This window comes from Chlorocebus sabaeus, chromosome 20 (genome assembly GCF_047675955.1).
Source record: "Chlorocebus sabaeus isolate Y175 chromosome 20, mChlSab1.0.hap1, whole genome shotgun sequence".
NCBI lineage: Eukaryota > Metazoa > Chordata > Mammalia > Primates > Cercopithecidae > Chlorocebus > Chlorocebus sabaeus.
The window spans coordinates 24,063,079-24,087,463 of NC_132923.1; the positions used below are offsets into that span (position 1 = coordinate 24,063,079).

General features: G+C 38.9%; 1 protein-coding gene across 15 annotated transcripts in view; it reads left to right on the plus strand.

The window, feature by feature from the left end:
• ST7L (suppression of tumorigenicity 7 like) overlaps nt 1–24,385 on the plus strand; it is a 102,555-nt gene that overhangs the window by 66,446 nt on the left and 11,724 nt on the right. For 4 of the 15 annotated variants that reach the window (XR_012089982.1, XM_007977548.3, XM_007977545.3 and 1 more), the window contains 2 exons: nt 3,436–3,528; nt 12,043–12,182. Coding sequence is in view for 11 of the 15 variants with exons in the window: in XM_007977548.3 (XP_007975739.3) it covers nt 3,436–3,528; nt 12,043–12,182 (233 nt within the window). In the remaining 4 variants the exon portion in view is untranslated. Of the gene's footprint in view, nt 1–3,435; nt 3,529–12,042; nt 12,183–12,861; nt 13,061–24,385 lie in introns of those variants that run through there. The other 11 variants (XM_073008477.1, XM_073008479.1, XM_073008484.1 and 8 more) reach the window with 6 other exon arrangements.

The following is a 24,385-nucleotide window of genomic DNA, read 5'->3' on the forward strand; positions in this document are numbered from 1 at the left end:
CTCCCACAGTTCCCAAACTACTCTGAGGCACCTTGGATGTTGCAGCAATTCACAAGAATGCTGTAGAACATTTTAAATTTTCAATGGAAACACAAAAATACAATATTCAAGTCTAGGTACGGTGGCTCATGCCTGTAATTTCAGCACTTTGGGAGGCTGAGGCCTCCCAAAAGGTCGAGGCCGTAGTGAGCCGAGATGGCACTACTATACTCCAGCTTGGGTGACAGAGTGAGACCTTGTCTCAAAAATAATAATAATAATAATAATTCGACATCTGTCAGATATTACTTAAACTATTAGCTCCAGACAGTTCACAGTTTCAACATTAGATCACTCTCCATTCCTTTCAATATCATTACATCTTTGCAAGCTGGAGTTTTGTTAGTTGCTGTGATTAAAAGAAGTACCACACAAAAATCAATGTGAAATAGGAAATGAAGATGGTAGTGTCCAATGTGATTCCAAGTTTCGAGAAGTCGTACAGTGTCTAACAGGCTTATACCTATATCTCATTAGTAAGAAATTATGGTCATTTAAAAATGAAATAAGAAAATTGATTTATTGATTCTTTTTTTTAACTTTATGTGTATTTTTTTCCAAATTGCTGCTAAATTATTAGGACATAAATTTTTTAAGTTGTTTGGACTCACTATTAACAAGTGAAATTATCTTGAACCAATTTGGGAACCTCTGCATTAACCATTTGCTAAAGGCCAGATACTGTGGCTTGACAATAACGATATAAATACAATTGATGAGTCAAGTGTGGTGACTCATACCTGTAGTTCCAGCTACTAGGGAGGCTGAGGCGGAAGGATCACTTGAGGCCAGAAATTCGAGACCAACCTGGGCAACATAGCAAGACTCTCTCTAATATATATGTGTGTGTGTATGTGTGTGTGTGTGTGTGTGTGTGTGTGTGTTTTTAAAGAAAAGATTAATAAAACTGGGATTATATACTTGAGAAACTGGATGTCTTTGAGTAATTCAATTTACTTTTGCTTTTTCTCCAGTAGTCCATAAGCTCCTCAAAAGCAGATATTCTATCTCATTCATTTTGTATGTGTCTTCACTGCCTGGTATTCTGCTTGGCAGATAGGTTTTCAATAAGTGTATGATTTTATTTAATTTATTACTTTGTATGTAGAGATGAGGTCTTGCTGTGTTGCCCAGGCTGGTCTTGAACTCCTGGCCTCAGGCAATCTTTCCACCTTCGCCTCCCAAAGGAGCTGAGTTTACAGGGATGAGCCATCGTGCCCAACCACTTATGATTTATACTGTATTTCATGAATCATGATCAATGATTTTGATTTATACTGTCATGAATCATGATCAATGATTTATTAGTGTTATCACTAATTTACTAATTTGGTCTACGGACTTTGGACAAACAACTACTTTTTATTGTGGTAAAATAAAGTCTAGACTGGGCATGGTGACTCACACCTATAATCCCAGAACTTTGGGAGGCTGAGGCAGGCGGATCACCTGAGGTCGGGAGTTTGAAACCAGCCTGACCAACATGGAGAAACCTTGTCTCTACTAAAAATACAAAATTAGCTGGGCGTGGTGGCACATGCTACTTGGGAGGCTGAGGCAGGAGAATCGCTTGAACCTGGGAGGCGGAGGTTGTGGTGAGCCGAGATCGCACCATTGCACTCCAGCCTGGGCAACATGTGCAAAACTCTCTCTCAATAAATAAATAAATAAATAAATAAATAAATAAAGTCTAAATTGTGACAAAAGTTTATAGAGCCAAACACGAAAGGAAAAACAAAAATCTTATCACAATTTTGATGACTACAGCAGGCCCTTAAATAATATTGTTTCATTCAACATTATTTATTATAATGTTATTGAGGAAAAAAAAACAAAAAACAGATTTCCAGCCAGGACCATTGTCTGTGTGAAGTTTGCAAGATATTCCCATGCCTGTGTGGGTTTCCCCTTACATCCCAAAGATGTGCACATTAGGTTAATTGGTGTATCGAAATTGTCTCAGTATGAGTGAGTGTGGGGGTGTGTGCGAGTGGTATACTGGAATGGTGTCTTGTCCAGGGTGGGTTTCTGCCTTGCACCCTGGGCTGCCATGATAGGCTCTGGCCATGCTTGACCCTAAACTAAAATAATTGGATAAATAATGATCCTGTTTTTATGAATCTTAAATGTATGTATAGCTCACATTTATTTCAATGTTTAATATAAGAAGTGTTTTGAATCTTTATGTAGAAGTTTGGTGATGTTTTGTGACCAAGGAACTTGACTTGTTTATATCAGTTAGCCTATGGTAAAATTTTCATTTATTATATGACATTTCACTTAAAGTCACAGTTTCCAAGAACCTATTGACAGTGTTAAAGATTTATGTACTTAGCTAATGGAATAGATCAATAAAGATTTCTTCTTTAATAAATCTACAGTAGTTGGTGATAATCTAGATCGGGGTGGGCAGACTTTTCCTGTAAGGTGCTAAATAGTAAATATTTTAGATTTTGTGGGCCATACAGTCTTTTTCACAGCTACTTGATTCTTGTAACATGAAAACAGCCTTAGCCAATATGTAAATGAATGGCATAACTATGTTCCAATAAAGTTTTATTTACAAAAACCTAGTGGGCCAGACCTGGCCAAAGGGCCATACTTTGGTGACCCCTGATCTAGATTAAGATCTGCTCATAGGCTGGGCGCGGTGGCTCACGCTTGTAATCCCAGCACTTTGGGAGGCCAAGGTGGGCAGATCACAAGGTCAGGAGATCGAAACCATCCTGGCTAACATGGTAAAACCCCATCTCTACTAAAAATACAAAAAATTAACCGGGCGTGGTGGCAAGCACCTGTAGTCCCAGCTATTCAGCAGGCTGAGGCAGGAGAATGGTGTGAACCTGGGAGGCAGAGCTTGCAGTGAGCTGAGATCGTGCCACTGCACTCCAGCCTGGGCGACAGAGCAAGACTCCGTCTCAAAAAAAAAAAAAAAAATCTGCTCATAGAAAGCTTTGGTGAAACACACATGTGAAGTTAGGAGCCATTGAAAACTATTTTAGGTTGCCAGTAGTAATGGCCACAACAGTTATATACATACCAGTTATATGAAGATTTCTGTAAGAAGCAGAATTATCAATTCTTCTTTGGAATTATCAATTGTGTTTGTAATGAGGAGACTGAAGCAAAGAAGGACCCAGCCAGTCTCATCTACCACTCCCTATAGTTTTACTCCAGCCAGACTAGACCGTTCACTATTATCTAAATAAATCTTATCCTTCCCCTTATTCATTCTTTTGCTTACTTTGTTTCTTGTATCTAAATGTCTCACTAAAAAAGAAAATAAAATAATACGTGAAATTTTTATATAAATTTGTCTCCAAAATAGCTTTGATCTATAGTATAGGATGGTAAATGAGACAGAATTGAGTATCAACACAAGCTTTTTTTTCTCAGCTTTTAGAATGATTCCACACCCGTTAGAGAAAGGACATCTATTTTACCCTTATCCCAGCTGCACAGAGATGGCTGATAGAGAGCTATTACCTAGTAAGTAAATATTTTAGTTTTCTTAAACTTACAAGTAGTTTTAAGTTTAGATTGTTTGTCATAGTATTCTCCATTTTAAAAGTGCCTTTGGTTGAAATTCAGGACACTGTTTAAATACTATTTTAGCTACTTCTGGGATGTAGTTGTCTAATTCAATTTATCTCCAAATAATTATTGAGCAAAACCCTGTGCTAGATGCAACAAAGGACACCAAGATTAAAGATATTAACAAGAACTGTCATCTTACAAACATTTAGAAAAGAAATAATGCCAATCCTTCACAAACTCAGAAAATAAATGAGGAAGGAATACTCCCCAAATCATTTGATGAGAGCAGTATCTTCCTGATACCAAAACCAAAGATAATATGATACAAAAAGACTATAAAACAACAGCCCTTATGAATATAGACACAAACATCTTCAACAAAATATTAAGAAACTGAATCCAGTAACATAGAGAAAGGCTTATATACCATGACCAAGTGGGATTTACCTCACAAATGCAAGTTTGGTTTAACATCTGAAAATGTAATGTACCATAGTTAATAGAATAAAGCACAATAGATGCAGAAAAAGCATTTGACAAAATCTGGCTCTCATTCAAGATAAAAAGAAAAAATCTCAACAAACGACAAATTGAAGGGGACTTCCTCAACCTGATTTTTAAAAAAATCCCTGAAAAACCCACAATTAACATTATACTTAATGGTAAAAGACTGAATGCTTTCCCCCTAAGATCGGGAATAAGACAAGGATATCTGTTGTCACCACTTCTATTCAATATTCTACTAGAGGTTCTAGCTGGTGTTACCAGGCAAGAAAAAGAAATAAGAGGCATTCGTATTGGCAAGGAGGAAGTAAAACTCTCCTTATTCAAAGGTGACATGATCTTCTATATAGGAAATCCTAAGAAATCCATAAAAATGAAAATACTCTTAGAACTAATAAATGAGTTCAACAGGGTTGTAGAATATAAGATGAATATACTAATATTATATATCTATGTACTAGTAATGAACAATCTGAAAATTGAATTTAGAAAAGAGTAGCAATCATAATAACAACAAAAACTACTTAGGAATAAATTTAACAAAAGAAATTTAAGACATGTACACTAAAATATTGCTGAGAGAAATTAAAGAAAAACTAAATAAATGGAGAGACATTCCATATGGATGGATTGGAAGACCCAATTATATTTACTTATTTATTTATTTGAGACCAACTCTTACTCTCGCCCAGGCTGGAGTGCAGTGGCAAGATCTCAGCTCACTACAACCTCCGCCTCCTGGGTTCAGGCGATTCTCGTGCCTCAGCCTCCCGAGTAGCTGAGATTACAGGTGCGTGCCACCACGCCTGGCTAATTTTTGTATTTTTGGTAGAAAGAGAGTTTCGCCATGTTGCCCAGGCTGGTTGCGAACTCCTGGGGTCAAGAAATCCACCTGCCTCAGCCTCCTAAAGTGCTGAGCCTACAGGCATGAGCCACCGTACCTGGCCCCAATATTATTTAGATGATAGTTCTCTCCAAATTGATCTATAGATTCAATACAATCCCTATCAAAATCCCAGGAGGGATTTTGCACAAACACACACACACACACACAAAGTAACAAGCTTATTCTAAAATGTATATAGAAAGGCAAAGGACCCAAACAATCTTTATGAAGAACGATTTGAAAAAGAGCAGCCAAAGAACTAGAAGGAGAACCAGAAATATGTAGGATTATGATTGCTGATAGTGTTTCAGTCTAGTTCCTGCCTTTAGGAAGCCAGGCTTCTCAAAAGAACAGTCTACACTTTGTGTCTCAGCTGCCTTATCATCTGTTCTTTTTTCTGTAAACTAGTACATTTCTGTTTAACTTCTCTTTTTATGATTTAGCTGAGAAGCAACCTTGCCGAAGGCTGTAAACACTAGGACCATGTTTTCTTATATGATATAAACCTGTGCTACAGTTTTTACAATACTGAGCCATTAGAACTGAAGTCTAGGAAGGAAAGTTGCAGGTTTACAACTGTCAAACTTAATTAGTTGATAAGTTTAAACTGATAAATGAAAATTTAGGAGAGATTATGGCAAACTGAGTATGCTGGTGTTTTTCTCCTAGTGTTTTTTATTTTCCTTTATCTGCTAAGTGATCTCTTCCTTCTCTGAATTCTCAGAGTGCTTTATGTACTTCTTAATCTCCCCTTTTAGACTGTAAACTCCTTGAAGGCCAGGATTCTCTTCTTTTTTCTTTTTTTTTTTAGACGGAGTTTCCTCCCTTGTTGCCCTGACTGGAGTGCAATGGCCTCATCTCGGCTTACTGCAACCTCTGCCTCCCAGGATCAAGTGATTCTCCTGCCTCAACCTCCAGAGTAGCTGGGATTACAGGCGCCCACCACCACACCCAGCTAATTTTTTTGTATTTTTAGTACAGAGAGGGTTTCACCATGGTGGCCAGGCTGGTCTCGAACTCCTGGCCTCAAGTGATCCACCCACCTTGGCCTCCCAAAGTGCTAGGATTACAAGTATGAGCCACTGCACCTGGCCATTGTTCCTGTATCTCTTATAATGGTTGCCATAAAAATTGTTATTCAATAAATATTGGTTGAATTAATCAAATTCATTAATGTATTCTTATAAACATGGCTGGCACATTGTAAATACTTAACTAAAATGCTAAATATTAGTGCCTTCTCCCTCTCACCCTATTCTGAACTCCTAGGCTGCTGATAAGGTTGATAAAAAGATGATGGACAGGCCAGGCACAGTGGTTCACATTTGTAATCCCAGCACTTTGGGAGGTTGAGGCGAGCAGATCACCTGAGGTCAGGAGTCCGAGACCAGCCTGGCCAACATGGTGAAACCCCATTTCTACTAAAAATACAAAAAATTAGCCCAGCATAGTGGTGTGTGCCAGTGATGCCAACTACTCGGAAGGCTGCGGCAGGAGAATCACTTGAACCTGGGAGATGGAGGTTGCAGTGAGCTGAGATTGCGCTACTGCACACCAGCCTGGGCAACAGAGTAAGACTCTGTCTCAAAAAAAAAAAAAAAAAAAAAAGATGATGGACAGTGTGTTAAATGCTACATGTATAGAATATATTATAAGAAAGCTTGAGAAGGGCTGGGCACAGGGACTCACGCCTGTAATCCCAGCTCTTTGGGAGGCTGAGCTGGGCAGATCACTTGAGGTCAGGAGTTCGAGACCAGCCTGGCCAACATGGCAAAACCCCATCTCTACTAAAAATACAAAAGTTAACCAGGTATGGTGGCTCACGCCTGTAATCCCAGCTACTCAGGAGGCTGAGGCAGGAGAATTGCTTGAACCCAGGAGGTAGAAGTTGCAGTGAGCCGAGATCGTGCCATTGCACTTCAGCCTGGGTGACAAAGCAAGACTCTGTCAAAGAAAGACAGAGAGAGAGAGAGAGAGAGAGAGCGCCTAGCTCTCTAGGAGGTCAAGAATGATTCTCAATTTTCTGACTTGGGTGACTTGGAGAATGGTAAATCTATCCTATAGAAGGAGGAGCCAGTTTGGGAATAGGGGTTGGGGAAATAAATAAGTTCAAGCTTTGACTGTGTTTCCTGTGTAACATCTCATCCATATATACATGCATACCTGTATATGTGTATATATATGTGTACATATATAGAAATTTATATGCTTAAATATTTTCTTGTATAATCTTAACACATATACATACAAGTCTATATTTTATCTCTCTAAGTAATATATAGGTATAGATGTATTTTTAAGTTATGTATATAATATAGATTATAAAGTAAACATATAATATTTATAATTAGTGAATGTTGTAGGCGTAAGTAATAGAGAGCAACTTTGAACTAGCTTAAACATACATAGTGATTTGTTGGAAGAACACTGGGTTATCAGAGAACTCAAAATCAACAATTATATTTGAACTTCGTAAGGGACTAGAACTGGGGACTAGAAAGTCATTAGGATTTCCAGGAATCAATTATTTGAATATCTCTGTCCCTAGATGCTTTTTTCAGTCTTTCCTATTCTTACTTTCCTCCCTCCCCAGCCCCATTTTCTCTTTCTGTGATCTGTCATTGCTGTTTCTCTCAGTGTATCCACTTCATTCTTATATCTTTTCTCTTTACAGTTTGGCTTTCTTCATAGACTATGTGGTCAAACTTGAGGCCCCTATAGCCCTCTGTTTACATGTCATGAGTTCAGGCAAACAATACAGAATGAATAGTATCTCAATCTCACTTTTTCTTTTCTTTTCCTTTTTTTTTTTCTTTTTTTTTTTTTTTTTTTTTTTGAGACAGGATTTCACTGTCAGGCTGGAATGCAGTGGCACATTCACGGCTCACTGCAGCCTCAACTTCTCAGGCTCAAAAGATCCTCCCCACTCTGCCTCCTGAGTAGTTGGGACCACAGGCATGTGCCACCATGCCTGGCTAATTTTTGTATTTTTGGTAGAGATGAGGTTTCACCATGTTGCCCAGCCTGGTCTTGAACTCCGGAGCTCAAGTGATCTGCCTGCCTCAACAAGTGTTGGGATTACAGGTGTAAGCCACTGCAACCAGCCTCAATCCCACTTCTAAAACTTCTGAGAGAGAAAAAATGAAATTTATCCAGGTGTTTACTCCTTGTCCAGTCAGCTGTGGCCTAAGACAAGATTAGGTTGTATAAATAAAATTGCCAGTGGTCCTCATATATCTTCCTCTGTACATCTCAAAAAACAGACTTGGGAGTCATCATTTTCTAAGTAGCAAAAGAAGTCCTAGGCATAAATGAAATCACTAAGGAAAACTGTATGCAGTGACAATTGAACTGAGGGTGGAACCATGGGTGCATTCCTTAGAAATGTCTAAGGAATGAGTGGCAGAAAGAGTTGAAGATTCAGTGAAGAGGTTGTCGGAGAGACAGGACAATAACTAAAACTAGATATCCTAGAACTAAAAGGAAGAAGAAATTTCCAAGTACGGAGGAATATGTGAGATAATAGGTAAAGTAGATACTAAGAAGAATTCATTGACTCTAGCAATTAAGATGTCATTAATGAGAGAAATTTTATTTTTCTTCCTAAAGTGGTGGTAGTGGTAGTTGTACTTATTGTCTTTCCATTTTAATGGGAACAAGTATATTTAAGGCAAAAGAATGGACCTTAAATTATGGAACGTCATGATGTATGCAAGAGTGTATTATATTAAGCTAATACATTTAGCCTAAAATAATGCCCTCCTTTGTAAATTATTACAAAGGTTGTCTAATATAAGGCCAATTTTACATAGTAATATGAATAAAATCAGGGTTATTATCATGTTGTCAAAGCCATAAGCTATAAGACCAGTTTGTTTTTGGCAAGACTTTATGAATTCCAACTCCATATAGGGTGCAAACTCCAGAAGGTAGGAGAGGGGTAATATGCTGGGGGGTTTTGTTTGATTATATTTTATGTTCTTAGAGTATTTTTTCTGTCTGTGGCTGTGGTAGAATGAACAAATTGTTAACAATATGGAGTTTTAATACCCAGGAGTACTTAATGTTTTTTGTTTTTAATTTTCCTTCAACCTTGATATGACTTACCGCATTCTGGAATTTGCTTATGGACCTCATAAGTTCAGAGTTGAACTATTCCCCTAGTTCACATAGCTATTTAGTCGTCTTTTATGCCTTCTGATAAATTTTTCTCTACAAGCCAGTGATGAAATTTGAACTTTCGTTCCAAGGGAGTGTTTCTGTAATAGTCAGTCATCTATTATTTTGATGTGTTAGCCAAACATTGACTGACAAATGAATCTACAGAAAGCAATCCAGAAAGAAATAATTAGGTCTCTCCTACAGTATAAAAATCTCATATTTCAGGAAATTTCCTTACTAAAGCTATGCAGTTTTCTACCTTATAAACTGAGAATAATACTACTATCTCTTACGGTTACTGAAAAGAATTAAATGAGTTAATATAAATTAAAGTTCTTTATAAACCATAAAATGCTATATAGGTTAGCTAATATTATTAACTTTGCTGTATTGTATGTGTTTCCCACCTTCTTGAATACCAGGGTTTGTTTCTCTTGATTTGAAGTTGGGAAGAAGAAGAAGTTGGCCTCTCACAGCTGAGGGACAGGGCAAAGGGGATTGCTGACTGATTCTTTGGGTGCTGAAAGCACAATGTTCTCTACAGTTTCTAATGTTTCTACCTTTTAAAATTTCCATTTTGATGTGCTTTTACTTTAAACAAGGCTCAAGGTTCTGGAAATTTTCTGGATTTTTAATGAGTTTGTGTTTTGGTATATACTTTCTGAATATAGTAAAATAAAAATTAAAATATAGCTGTTGAAGGAAGCTTAGGTGTAATCTCTGTGAATCATTATGTTTTAAAAGTGAAATTTATAGCTGACCTTGGTTCAGCACAAAATTAGTCATCCCTTACTAATGCAGGATATTACATCAGAAATTCCTGGGTTAGTATCCAGCCCTAAGCGGTCAACTTCCTGGCCTAATGAAGTCCCAGAATAGCTCTCAGTTTAGCAGACATTTATTGAGCACCTACTGCATGTTAAGTACTCTAATAGGCTCATCTCAGTAGTATTATTCAAGTATTTTCAAATTTCAAATAAAATATAAATACTTGAGTATAATTGATAATGAAATATCCAATCACTAGAATAATAATAGCTGAGTAAATGTGTAAATATGGTAAAATAAGATAAGGGACTTTATTTATGGTCAGAATCCTAGGCCTTTGGTTTGCTAGTTTAGGTTTTGTTTTGTTTTGAGATAGTGTCTTGCTCTGTTGCCCAGGCTAGAGTACAGTGGCATGATCTTGGCTCACTGCAACCTCTGCCTCTCAGGTTCTAGCCATCCTCCTGCCTCAGCCTCCCAAGTAGCTGTGACTACAGGTGCACATCACCATGCCTGGCTAATCTTTCTATTTTTAGTAGAGATGGGGTTTCACTATGTTGGCCAACCTGGTCTCAAACCCCTGACCTCAAGTGATTCACCCGCCTTGGCCTCCCAAAGTGCTAGAATTACAGACATGAGCAACCATGCCTGGCCTACCTACTTTATTTATTTATTTATCTATTTATTTATTTTTGAGACAGAGTCTTGCTCTGTTGCCAGGCTGGCGTGCAGTGGCGTGATCTTGGCTCACTGCAGCCTCTGCCTCCCGGGTTCAGGCGATTCTCCTGCCTCCGCCTTCCTGAGTAGCTAGGACTACAGGCGCATGCCACCATGCCCACCTAATTTTTATATTTTTAGTAGAGACGGGGTTTCACCATGTTGGCCAGGATGGTCTCGATCTCTTGAGCTCGTGATCCTCCTGCCTCGACCTCCCAAAGTGCTGGGATTGCTGGAATTACAGGCGTGAGCCTCTGCTCCCGGCTTACCTACTTTAGTTTTTACAGTGCCTAATGAAATGCCACATATATAAACACATTAATAACTGGATAAAATTATTAACTGATAGTTCTAGGAAATCACTAATGACGTGTCTGCCTCTTTCTCCATGCTAGTTTTTGAGCTCCCAAAGAACAATAATTAATAACAACTCAAGGCCAGGTGTGGTGGCTCACACCTGTAATCCCAGCACTTTGGGAGGCCAAGGTGGACAGATCACTTTTGGCCAGGAGTTTGAGACCTGCCTGGCCAACGTGGCAAAACCCCTCTCTACTAAAAATACAAAAAAGTAACTGGGCGTGGTGGCCTGTGCCTGTAATCCCAGCTACTTGGGAGGCTAAGGCACAAGAGTCACTTAAACCTGGGCAGCAGAGGTTGCAGTGAGCCAAGATCGTGTCACTGCACTTTAGCCTGGGCAACAGAGCGAGACTCTTCTTCAAAAAAAAAAAAAAAAAAAAGTAGCAACTCAGATTTATGTATTTATTTAGAGACAGATCTGTCACCCAGGCTGGAGTGCAGTAGAATGATCATAGCTCACTGCAACCTCAAACTCCTGGACTCCAGTGATTTTCCCACCTCATCCTCCTGCGTAGCTGGGACTACAGGCACACACCACCATGCTGGGCTAATTTTTAAAAATTTTTAAGAGATGGGGGTCTCACTATTTTGCTTAGACTAGTGTCGAATGCCTGGCTTTAAGCAATCCTCCTCTTCAGCACCCCCAAAGTGCTGGGATTACAGACATGAGCCGCCACCCGTGGCTGCAACTCACATTTATTAAGCACTTAAAATGTTCATCATTACAACTCTCCATAGCAACTTCTAGAGGGTTTAGCAACTTATTCAAGATCACATAGCTAATAAGTGACAAAGCTTTTTTTTTCAAAGTCACCTCAGCATGACTTTGTAATCAATGTTCTTTCCCATGATGCCATCCTGTTCTCACGCCCAGCACAGTTGTCTGTCTATTTAGATATGCTGTTGATGCTGGGATAAGTAATGGATAACTGTCTTCTACCTTGCTTAGCCAGAGACTTGGTTTTTAAATTTTTTTTTCTTTTTTGTTTTTAAAAACAGATTTCATTTGAAAAGATTAAGACTTATTTACATGTTATTCTGAAATAAAATTGATTCTTACCTATTCTCCATTGCAGCCTTTCATCATGTTTCTGTTTACCCAAAGAAGGAGCTTCCTTTGTTCATCCATTTCACAGCAGGATTTTGCTCTTCTACAGCAATGATAGCCATTCTCACACACCAGTTTCCTGAAATCATGGGTATTTTTGCTAAAGCTGTAAGTATGATCTCAAGGACTTGTGTAGATTATTTGTAAAACACACAAGAAACCATCTCTGATCTGCCTGTGCTAACTCAGCTGAACAGTGGAAGATATTTGTTGTAAATTAAAGGAATTGATTTGTATAGCTGCTGCCATAAATATGTCAAACATAAATTTTTGGTGATCTGAGCTACTTCTGTTGCTTAAAAGTTTAAAGAATACAATATAAGATTATAACAGTATAACATTATAAAGTTTGCTCTTATAGATCACTTTTGATGATAAACATAGCATTTGTTACTATCTTTGGTATTTTAAAAAATACCCTATTTTGTAAACAAACCCTTTGATTTTTTTCATTTAAATGGAATCATTACTTCTCAGGATTTGTTGAACTTTAAACTCAAGAGCACAACTAGGATGGATAATAAGTACATAAGGCAGGGGGACAGATGAGACATTGGTCCCTAGGTACAGAATGTGCCTATGTCTCAAAGATTCTCCAAGTTATTGTGTCTTACTGACCTTCCCCAGACTTGGATATAGAACCATGTGTAGATCTTTATTTTCATTTTTACCCTGTAGTTTTGAACTGCTTCCCCAATTCCTGAACCAGTTAATACTTGAGGACTCATATTAGAGTGGGTATCCCATCACTATTGACTCTTTTTTTTTTTTTTTTTTTTGAGATAAGGTCTCACTCTGTCACCCAGGCTGGAGTGTAGTGGTACGATCTCAGCTCACTGCCGCCTCTGCCTCCTGCATTCAACAGTCGTCCTGCTTCAGCCCCCCGAGTACCTAGGACTATAGGCATATGCCACCATGCCCAGCTAATGTTTGTATTTTTTGTAGAGGCAGGGTTTTGCCACGTTGCCCAGGCTGGTCTTGAACTCCTGGGCTCAAGTGATCTGCCCGCCTTGGCCTCCCAACGTGCTGGGATTACAGGCATGAGCCGCCATGCCCAGAAACTATTTACTCTTCTATATAAACTTGTTAATTAATGTCACCGGCTCAAAGTAAAATTAGCAAAGATAATTGCCTTTAAGTCTCCAAGCCTCCTTCTTTTTTTTTTGAGATGAAGTCTTGCCCAGTTGCCCAGGCTGGAGTGCAGTGGCATGATCTCGGCTCACTACAAGCTCCACCTCCCGGCTTCATGCCATTCTCCTGCCTCAGCCTCCCGAGTAGCTGGGACTACAGGCGCCTGCCACCATGCCCAGCTAATTTTTTTGTATTTTTAGTAGAGACAGGGTTCCACCATGTTAGCCAGGATGGTCTCAATCTCCTGACCTCATGATCCAGCCGCCTCGGCTTCCCAAAGTGCTGGGGTTACAGGCGTGAGCCACCATGCCCAGCCTCCAAGCCTTTTTAAAAATGCATCTTTCTTGTACATCTTTGCATTTCTACCAGGTAATAAGAGTTAAAACCCAAAAAGAAAATGCTGATTAATTATATTCCCAAAAATAAAAACACTGAGAACCATGGAAAAACTAGTCCTTACTTGGTAATATATTTTCTGTATTTTTCTCTATATGCCTCCATTCTAACTTGTTTCCTCACAGTTTCTTTTTCTGCCTTAAGAATAGTTTATTTTGTGCCTTAAAGATTAGTTGGCTTTTTTCTGGCACCAGTGGTAAGAGCAGTGGTTTCCCTTTTTCCCTGAAGGTCAGCCATATAATGTGTTAAGTTGCCACTGGCTGTAGGCCTAGGAGTCTGAGTCTGCACTTGATTCTGGGTCAAACTTCAAGAAGAATGACTTTCCACTGTTGTTCAGGGAGTATAGCTATTTGGTTTGGAAACTGACTATTCTATTTCTTTTTAGTGTAAAATGAACACTCAGTGATCCCACTCGTAACTGTTGTTTGCAATAGTGCTAATAGTTGAGTGAGTGCATCTCAAACTTAAATAACCTTACTATGTAATCTGGCATGGAATAAAAATGGCCTAGAAAGAGAATTCCATCCATTTAATAGCTGGAAAGAAAATGTGCAACTGTGTATGTGAGATCACAGGCAAGCAATGGGAGAGATGATTCTTGGATTTGTCTCAGGCAAGTGGAGTGGGAAGGAAGTGAAATAGAGCAAGGAGGGAGATCTAGAATCTGAAATAGATCTATACCAACTGTTAGTAGTATATTTCCATGGGGTACTAGCTACAATTAATGTATATAGTGTCTGCCTTTACCTAGGCAGTCACTAATGGCACCAGAAGAACCTTTATGATTACATAGCATAAGTTCCTTAGCACTCCTCTAGCAGAGACTGAGAATGAATAATTACATGTTTTAAAGTGGAAGCTTCTTTTGCAGACCAAAAGTTATTGATATACTGCTTTTCTAGTTGATGGATAATGAACAAGCATTTATTTTGGTGTCTGTATAAGTGATAGTATATAGTGTTAAGAATGTGCCTAATGGTAAAACTTTTAGAGCCCCATTTTTATCCCTGTGGCCCTTACATGTGTACATTTTAAAACCCTAAAGGCTAAGTATTTACTGAAAGTTCCTGCAAACCAGTATTTGTGCAGGATTTCCAAAGTCAGGTTCCATTTAAGAGTTAATGGGAAATGACTGTGGTGTGGGCAGTTTCCAGCTTTTTTTTTCTTTTTCTTTTTTTTTTTTTTTTGAGACAGTCTCGCTCTGTCACCCAGGCTGGAGTGTAACCATGTGATCTCAGCTCACTGCAACCTCCGCCTTCTGGGTTCAAGCAGTTCTCCTGCCTCAGCCTCCTGCGTAGCTGGGACTATAGGCACGTGCCACAACACCTGGCTAACTTTTATATTTTTAGTAGAGATGGGGTTTTGCCATGTTGGCCAGGCTGGTCTCGAACTTCTGACCTCAGGTGATCAACCCACCTTGGCCTCCAAAGTGCTGGGACTACAGGCGTGAGCCACCATGCCCGACCAGTTTCCAGCTTATAAACACAATGTGTTAATACCTTTATAGACAGACAAACAGCAAGGGAACTAGAGGCTTAAATTACACTTCTTCGCCACTTCATAGAGTGTGCTCTATGCAGTAGGAGCATCACCATCACCCAGGAGCTCATTAAAAATGCATAACTTCAGGCACCACTCCAGACCTTCTGAATCAGAATCTGCATTTTAACAAGATCCCCAGGTGATCCTATATATACATTTAAAACTTGGGGAAACTTGCTGTACTCTACGCCTAATAAGAGGAATTTAGAACAGCTCAATAGTGCTGCCTTGTCAAGGTGGAAAAGAGGCAGCATTGCAGAGTGGTTATGAAATAGACTCTGGAGGCAGGCTGCTTTGCTTTGAATTCTAGCCCTGAAACACTGCTGTACAATGTCAGGTAAGTTACTTAACCTTTTCTAGCCTTAGTTGTAAAATGAGAATAATACTACCTCTCATGGGTTTTGGTGAGTGTTAAATGACTTTAAAAGATTCAAGTGTTAGGAAGGACTATGTCTACCCACAGTGAAAACTAGATGAGTGTTAGCTGTTGTTGCTACCTTCATTGTCATCATCATCACCAAAGTGCAACAATAGTGGGAAACCCTACCTCCTTCTTGTTTAAAGGAGACATGTCCTAACAGTCAGCTCAAAATGCATTTTTTCCGTAGAAACTGTAGTATAAATGGTGGTTGGGTATAATTTTAAAAACACTATTAGTAGGCCAGGTGCAATGGCTCTCCTGCCTGTAATCCCAGCACTTTGGGAGGCCAAGGCAGGTGGATTGCTTGAGCTCAGGAGATCATGACTAGCCTGGTTAACATGGTGAAACCCCATCTCTATCAAATATACAAAAAAGTTAGCCAGGTGTGGTGGTGTGTACCTGTGGTCCCAGCTATTCAGGAGGCTGAAATGGGAGGATCGCTTGAGCCTGGGAGGTGGAGGCTGCAGTGAGCCAAGATTTCACTGTTGCACTACAGCCTGGGCAACAGAGCAAGACCCTGTCTCAAAAAAAAAAAATATTGTTACTACTATGCTTCTGGCACATTATGTGTATATGAATGTAGAAAGTGAAGAAATGTTTCAGGTTCTAAGCAACTACCTTGTAGAACAGAACCTGTTGGTAAGTTACAAACTGTCTGTGTTAGCATTTCCAGTTAACTCAGATATTTGATGGCCAAATAAAGTAGAAATTGATGAAGTATCTTTGAGACATACTTGTTGTATTTCAGAAGACAGACTTTTAAAAATTTTCCTAAATTTCTTTATTGTTACCATTGTCTCTTTCTTATCTAATATCTTTTCATAATAGCTCACATGCCAGAGCAAATTGAATTTGAATTTCTTAAAATGCATTTGTTACAAAAATTGCGTTATTGTGAGGCCAGGCAGTGGAGACTGATTTTAAATAATTTTCACTGTATATCAGATTTAGAGAAATGAAAGGGAATTAACTAGAATGGCTAATGGTTTTAATGCCTCTTCTTTTGCATGGTATAAGGCTATTTGGAATAAGACTTCATTTTTAGCAAGTTAGGATTTTTTCCCCTGATTTTTCTCCTGGCTGAGATGAAAACCTAGTCTGACATTAGACACAGAGCAATGAAAAAGTGTTGCATAAATCCCTGGAGATGTGGAATGTGCTTATATCAGAGCTGATATTCTCTAAGGCCAGAATTCCTGAAAAAGGAAAAATTGCTTTTAAGTGGTAGGTCATTTTCTCACCTGCTTTGAAGCCTGCTGGATTAAATATGAGAGTTCAAAGTAAGGGTAGCCAGCAAACCAACTGAACTGGAATCTGATTCTGCTTATCTGAAAGGAGCTTCTTTATTTAAGAACAGCACTGCCCTCTCCTTAGAGAACCAATCTTCTACTCTGGCCCCTTTCATTTCTCTCTTGCAAGAAAAGTGTTCTTCTTAGCAAGGCTTGGGAGGGTGTTATCACAACCGTGAAAAGACTTAAAGATGGTCTTGGGGGTTTCAGTAACTTATTGATAAACTCAGGCTTGTGGTATGTGACTTTAGTGTTTTGAATTCAGAAGTGTGTTTAAATATAAAAGTCCCTAGTTGGGGCCAGGCATGGTGGCTCACACCTGTAATCTCAGCACTTTGGGAGGCCGAGGCCTGGGGATCACTTGAAGTCAGGAGTTAGAGACCAGCCTGGCCAACATGTTGAAATCCCGTCTCTATTAAAAATACAAAAAAAATTAGCTGGGCCTGGTGGCGCTTGCCTGTAATCCCAGCTACTTTGGAGGCTGAGGCAGGAGAATTGCTTGAACCTGGGAGGCAGAGGTTGCAGTGAGCCAAGATCGCATCACTGTGCTCCATTCTGGGTAACAGAGCGAGACTCCATCTCAAAAAAAAAAAAAAGTCCCTAGTTTGGTTTTAACTAAACAGGGTAGTCTTTGCAGTTTTGGCAAAAAAGGGGGTTACAGGTAAAGGTAGGAATCAGAGATTCGCAAATAAATTATCTGTTTTAGTACAGCAAAACTTTGTTGAAGTCTGTTTTACTGAACGCATATTGTAGCTGTGCTGCAGTGGGAATGGGCTTTGTTTCCACATACTTCTACTAATCTTTATGTGGGAAAATGTGGTTGGACATGCCAATGATGAATTTCTGAGCAACTCATAATTGGCTGGCTCCACTGTAACTAGGGCCTTACAATCTGCTTGATTAATTCTTTAAGGACTACATTAGCCAAGTTGCATGATTTCCAAAGATATAGAAGGTCAGATGTTACACTAACAAAGAACCTCTCTACAGAATGTCTCACTGGGGTTTCTTCAGCCCCTTCTCAAAAATAATTAAAATTTTTCTTCCCAAATTACATTTTTAAAAGAATAAGCAGATAAAAATGCCATGTGTCTTTCACTGAAAAGTGAACAAAACTTTTGGGAAGATTTGTCCACTATTCTTACCATTTTTTTCAGGGAAAAGAAAGATTGATCTTCAGAACCGGGGGAGTTAATAAACAATTATAACTAGATATTCATGTATACCAATTGAAAAATATATGATTTTTTTTAAAGGCTGTGAGTTTTCCGTTATTATAACCTGTGACATGATAGTTGTATACTTCTTTATTAAATACCTAGGGCCACATTCAGAAATTAAATTAATGATTAAAATAAATTTCTTCACTTTGTTTGAAAATGGATTATTTTCAAAGCTATGAGACTTTTTTAGTTCAAAAGAACTGATACAGTTTTAAAAACATTTTGAAATATAACTAAACTTATATTTCTGTAAAATATTCTATAACCATGCTATTTCCACAGTTATAAATCTGAGTTGTTTCCCAGAGATAATACAGATAATAAAATAAATCTATTGTGTGACTGGTCAAAATTTTTAAATGTTTACATATTTGTTCCATTGTTGGTGCCTCTAAACTCTTTATTTGGGCAGTCTGGCATATTCAATTTTAATTTTCTTTACTAACTGGGATTTTGGATCAAGAGAAAAGATGTTCTCTACCTCCTAGAAGGGTATTTCTCATGTTTCATCCTTGTTTTTCTCCTTCAAAAAGAACCAAACTAAGAAATTTGTAAAATCGCTGGTATTGTTACTCATCCAGATTTTCTAAGCACTGAACTCTTCTAAGAGGGAAAGAAAGAAAATAATAAAAGTTAGGACAATGTACTTTCTTTTTTTTTTTTTAAGGACAGGGTCTCACTCTCTTACCCAGGCAGGAGTGCAATGTGCCATCTCGGCTCACTGCAACCTAGGCTCAAGTGATCCTCCCACCTCAGCCTCCCAAGTAGTTGGAACTACAGGTGTGTGCCTCCATGCTAGGCCAATTTTAAAAAATGTTTTATAGAGATGGGGTCTCACTTTGTTGCCTAGGCTGGTCTCCAACTCCTGAGCTCAAGCAATCTGTCCACATCAGCCTACCAAAATGCTGGGATTACAGGTTTGAGCCACCATGCCCAGCCATGTCAATGTACTTTTTATTTGATGATGATGATGATTATTATTATTATTATTGAGACAGGGTCTGCCTCTCTTGCCCAGGATGGAGTGCAGTGGCACGATCTGGGCTCACTGCAATCTCCACTTTCCTGGCTCAAACCATATGCCCACCTCAGCCTCCCAGGTAGTTGGGACTACAATATGTACCACCATGCCTGACTAATTTTTGTATATTTGGTAGAGACAGGATTTCACCATGTTGCCCAGGCTAGTCTCCAACTCCTGAACTCAAGTGATCCACCCACCTGGGCCTCCCAAAGTGCTGGGATTACAGGTGTGAGCCACTGTGCCCGGCTGACAATATACTTTTTAACGCATGTGTATATCCTTTCCCCACAGTTCAATTCAGTTTTAAAGTTTGTAGAAAGCATCCTTTTGTTCCCATTAACATGTGCCTGTCAAGTATGAGGTTCACAGAAGCTCTCCCAGAATGTGTTTCACATATGTTTAATCATCTTTCTCCCCTTCAAAGTGAAAATCTCATTGCTAAAGTTTAGGACATCATGTCACTAACTGCTACTGATATATTTATTGCTTAATCATTAGCACTTGGGACACGTGGAGTGCTTAGCAGTTTTTAGAAGAGCTGTGCTTAGATATTGATATAAATCACTCATTTGAAACCCATTCTCCTAGTGATATTATAATTCACAATAGGAAACACTGATCTTTGTTTTAGAAAACATCTCTATCTTGCAGACCCAGCATAGTCCTCTAAATTGGGAGAATCATGGCGTACAGAAGAAAATTATAATATCGAAGAATAGTTTTTGGCTTTTTTCTTGGTGGAGTTTGGCTCCCTTCCCCTACCAATCAAATGAACTGAATTAGTAAGACTACATAATATATTACAATTCTAAACCAAGAGTAACTCAGACTTCAGTTAGTTATTTATTTTTTTAAAGAGATTATACTTATATTCTCATTTATTCTTACTGGAGCCACTGGAACACAGACTTACTGAAACCATGGGAACATTACAGATGTAAAGTTTGAGTCATCAAAGTTAAGTGATGTGCCTAAAATTACACAATTGATAAGATAGCTTATTACTTTTAGTCATGATACATACTTTTGATTTCAATAATATATCACTTCACAGCTCTTCACAGTTTAAGTCTGTTTGATGAACTCCAATGCTTTAAAGAATGTAAGCTGTGCATGGTGGCTGACACCTGTAATCCCAGCACTTTGGGAGACTGATGTGAGAGGATTGCTTGAACCCAGGAGTTCAAGACCAGCCTGGGCAACACAGCAAGAGCTCTTAAAAATGAAAAGTAAAAATAAAAACAAATTAGCCAGGCACGATGGTGCACCCCTATAGTTTCAGCTACTTGGAAGGTTTATTCAGGAGAATCGTCTGAGCCCAGGAGTTGGAGGTTACGGTAAGCCATGATAGCAACACCATATTCCAGCCTGGGACACAGAGCAAGACCTTGTCTTAAATAAATAGGTACATACATACATATATACATTAATTAATTACTTAAAAATAAAGAACACGGCCGGTGGTTCACGCCTGTAATCCCAGCACGTTGGGAGGCCGAGGCAAGCGGATCATGAGTTAAGAGATCGAGACCATCCTGGCCAACATGGTGAAACCCCATCTCTACTAAAAATACAAAAATTAGCCGGGCGTGGTGGCACACGCCTGTAGTCCCAGCTACTCGGGAGGCTGAGGCAGGAGAATCGCTTGAACCCGGGAGGTGGAGGTTGCTGTGAGCCAAGATCACGCCACTGCACTCCAGCCTGGCCACAGAGCATGACTCCATCTCAAAAAATAAAATAAAGAACACACATATGCTTTTCTTTCAAACTGGTTCATTCCAATGTCATTCCTCTTACTAATTAGCTACTTCAGAAAGAATGCCGCTTGGTCATTTACATTGCATACTCACGTTACTGCATAAAGGACTTCAGCCTCTCTAAGTTCTTAAAATGTACGATAATACTAAAGAAACAGTAAGCCCTGGTTTGTAATGATTCAGAGGGAATTTGATCTCAAGTTACTTTTTTAAAGTTTTAATATGAAGTATAAATGTATACCTTATGTTTCAATATCAGTCTTCTTTCAAAATCAAAAGGCAAGTTTGTGAAGGATTATAGGGGAAAGATAAACGGAACATAATAAACTTTTGGTCTAAAATATCATAACCTATAAGTTTTTTCGCTAAAGTAGGAATTTTGGGTAGCAGAGGTACTTCTAGTAATTGTATCAATAGGTAGGAAACTTGAGTGTGTTCCTTAATGCTCATGAGGCCTCAATAAAATATTGGGTTTTAATTGGGTGTTCTATCTGAATTTGATGAAATCATAAAATTATCTTTGTTCTGTAATAACATTAAGATTGTCTTAGGTCCTTCTTGACATTAGCCAGCTTCAAGGAGAGAAATTATTTGGGATTCGATAATACTCAACAAAATTAAGAGTAGGATATTCAGAGAATGCAGAGCACATAATCACCTTCTGACCTCACTCTGTAATTTCAAGCATTCTTGAAATAAAACGTGTATGTACTGTTCAAAGTGTAGAAAAGGGCTGTGCTTCCTTTAAGCACCCTTGCAGATGACCAATGTGACATAGAGAGAAAGATGCAGCTTAGGGGACAATTGGAGAAAGGAGCACATTCTCACACTCTTTGTTAGGAACATGCCAGCTCTTGTCTTCATTTATTCAATATGCTGGAGTCCCAGTTTCTTTCTGAAGCCAGAGTTCATGCTTTTACTCCCAGGTAGCAGCAGCTTTACAATTAAATTTTAATCCGACAGTGTTGTTAGACTCCTATCAAGAGTACAGCCACAGCTGTTCTTGGCAGGCAAATACATTGCTGTTTTCCTTCAGTCACAGTGAGATAGAAAAATGTTCTCTGTCTAGGGTGTGGACGAAGGCACGTTACTAATCTTATGCATAATTCATCCTTGGTTGCTGGGGCAAAGTTGAAACTTTGCCCTCTGATAAAATTCAGCTGGATGTTTTTTATTTATTAGACTCTGATCCCTTTAGGGGTTTAACCCTTATTGGGAGGCCAGGGATTCTAATTCGGCTAAGCCCTAGCTGTGAAGACTTTTCTAATTTGCCGTTGGTGAATTTTAGCTCTTGTAATACCACCTTTAAAAAACAAAAAACAAAAACTGCAGTAGAACATGCAGTTCAGAGAGTCCTGGATACCCTGAAAAGAGTCTTTTTGAATGTTGGCTTATTGAATGGAAGGACTCCAATAGGGCCTGTCTTGATTTGTTTTCAAAGTTTAGATTTTTAAAGAGCCTCAGCATTTTAAAACATGGTTTTCATTGTTCTGTAACATGCTAAAATATGGTAATGATTGTTTTATAACATATAACAAGTCTTTGCGTTTCAAATTCATTGGGTACCTATGAAGTAAAAAATATAATCCCTGTTCATAAGTAACTCATAGTCTAGTGGTAGGGGGTTTGAGATGGACATGAAGATGTGTTAGTATAAGGTAGAAGCTGTTGCCACAATAGATTAGTTCATTCTTGAATATTCATTTATTTGAGTGGAAGGGACTGGTGAGTTATTTTCACATGCCTCCCATAAGATATAGTGACCCAAAAGGTCAATCTAGACTAATAGAGTATGCTTCCTTTCAGAAGAATTTATTTGGTTAGGTCAAGCAAGAATATATAGAAAGAGATATCTTTATTCTTTTTCAAATATGTGATGTGGAGTACTTTCATCTTTATACCCAGCAGCTGGAATTCATCTTTTTGTAAGCAGCGGTATTTATTATAATGTTTATAAAATAGAATTTATCAAAAACTGGAGAGCTCCACAATTCAAAATTTAAGAAATGTCTCACCTCAGATTCACAGAGTAATTGCCATAATGTCTTATGGCATTATGAGTGTATGAGTGTATGAGTGTAAAGCTCTACACTCATACATTTTATATTCCTCTTTTATATCCTCTCATTCCTAATAATGACAGATTAATAAGAACTAATAGCCATCCTGGTTTTCAATATGAAACAATGTGATTTCACATGAAGCAGAATAGAATAGTAAGAGTTAGGACCAAAATTACTTAGTTCTTTGGGCATGTGAGAGAATAGGAAAGAGCTACCCCGAATTTTCCAGAGCTCACTTGATAATGTCAAGAGCTGCAGCTGGCAGTCACTGATTCTGAAAATAGGCACACATCATGTTAATTAAAAAACTAAATAAAAGGATATTGGGATAAGGCACTAAAGGTTCTTTTTGCCCTTTCTTTTTTTTTTTTTTTTTTTTTTTTTTGTGAGACGGAGTCTCGCTCTGTTGCCCAGGCTGAAGTGCAGTGGCACGATCTCAGCTCACTGCAAGCTCCGCCTCCCGGGTTCACGCCATTCTCCTGCCTCAGCCTCCTGTGTAGCTGGGACTACAGGTGCCCGTCACCTCGCCAGGCTAGTTTTTTGTATTTCTTAGTAGAGACGGGGTTTCACCGTGTTAGCCAGGATGGTCTCAATCTCCTCATCTCATGATCCACCCGTCTCGGCCTCCCAAAGTGCTGGGATTACAGGCTTGAGCCACCACGCCCGGCCTTTGCCCTTTCTTTATAGCTGGGTTTTGCTGATCAGTTCTGCATTTTTGACAATTCTCCCTCTTTACAGGGAGAACCACCAGTATTATTTTCTCTTTAAGTAACTGAAAAAATATTTCTTATGTTTATTGAGCTGTCTCATTACAGTAACAGACTAGCTGGATCACTGGGGATATGACTTTGGGATATATGTTTTAAAATAGGCACAGAGGCTGAGTGCAGTGGCTGAGGGCCTGTAATCTCAATACTTTGGGAGGCCTAGGTGGGTGGATCATCTGAGGTCAGGAGTTTGAGACCAGCCTGGCCAACATGGTGAAACCCCGTCTCTACTAAACATACAAAAATTAGCCTGGTGTGGTGGCAGGTACCTGTAATCCCAGCTACTCAGGAGGCTGAGGCAGGAGAATTGCTTGAACCCGGGAGGCAAAGTCCGCAGTGATTCGAGATCATGCCACTACACTCCAGTCCTAGTGACAGAGCAAGACTCCATCTCAAAAAATAAACAGGCACAGAACCTCTCCTTCAATTTATACAAATTAGGCATGTAATCAGTAAATATGGTAAAATGATGAAAGTATACACAGTAGAAGAGCAGGCCCAAGGCTAAATTCTAAACTACTCATGTAAACATTATAATAATACTAGAGAGTTGTGGAGTATACTGATTTAACTCAGTGTTGCAGTAGAAGAAAGGAAGAAAAACTATTTGAACAACTTGGAGGCAGAAAACTGGGGATCCAGCTTTGGAATTTACTTTTTTGGTGACTGTTACTTCTCTAGCTTGTCACTCACTTCTC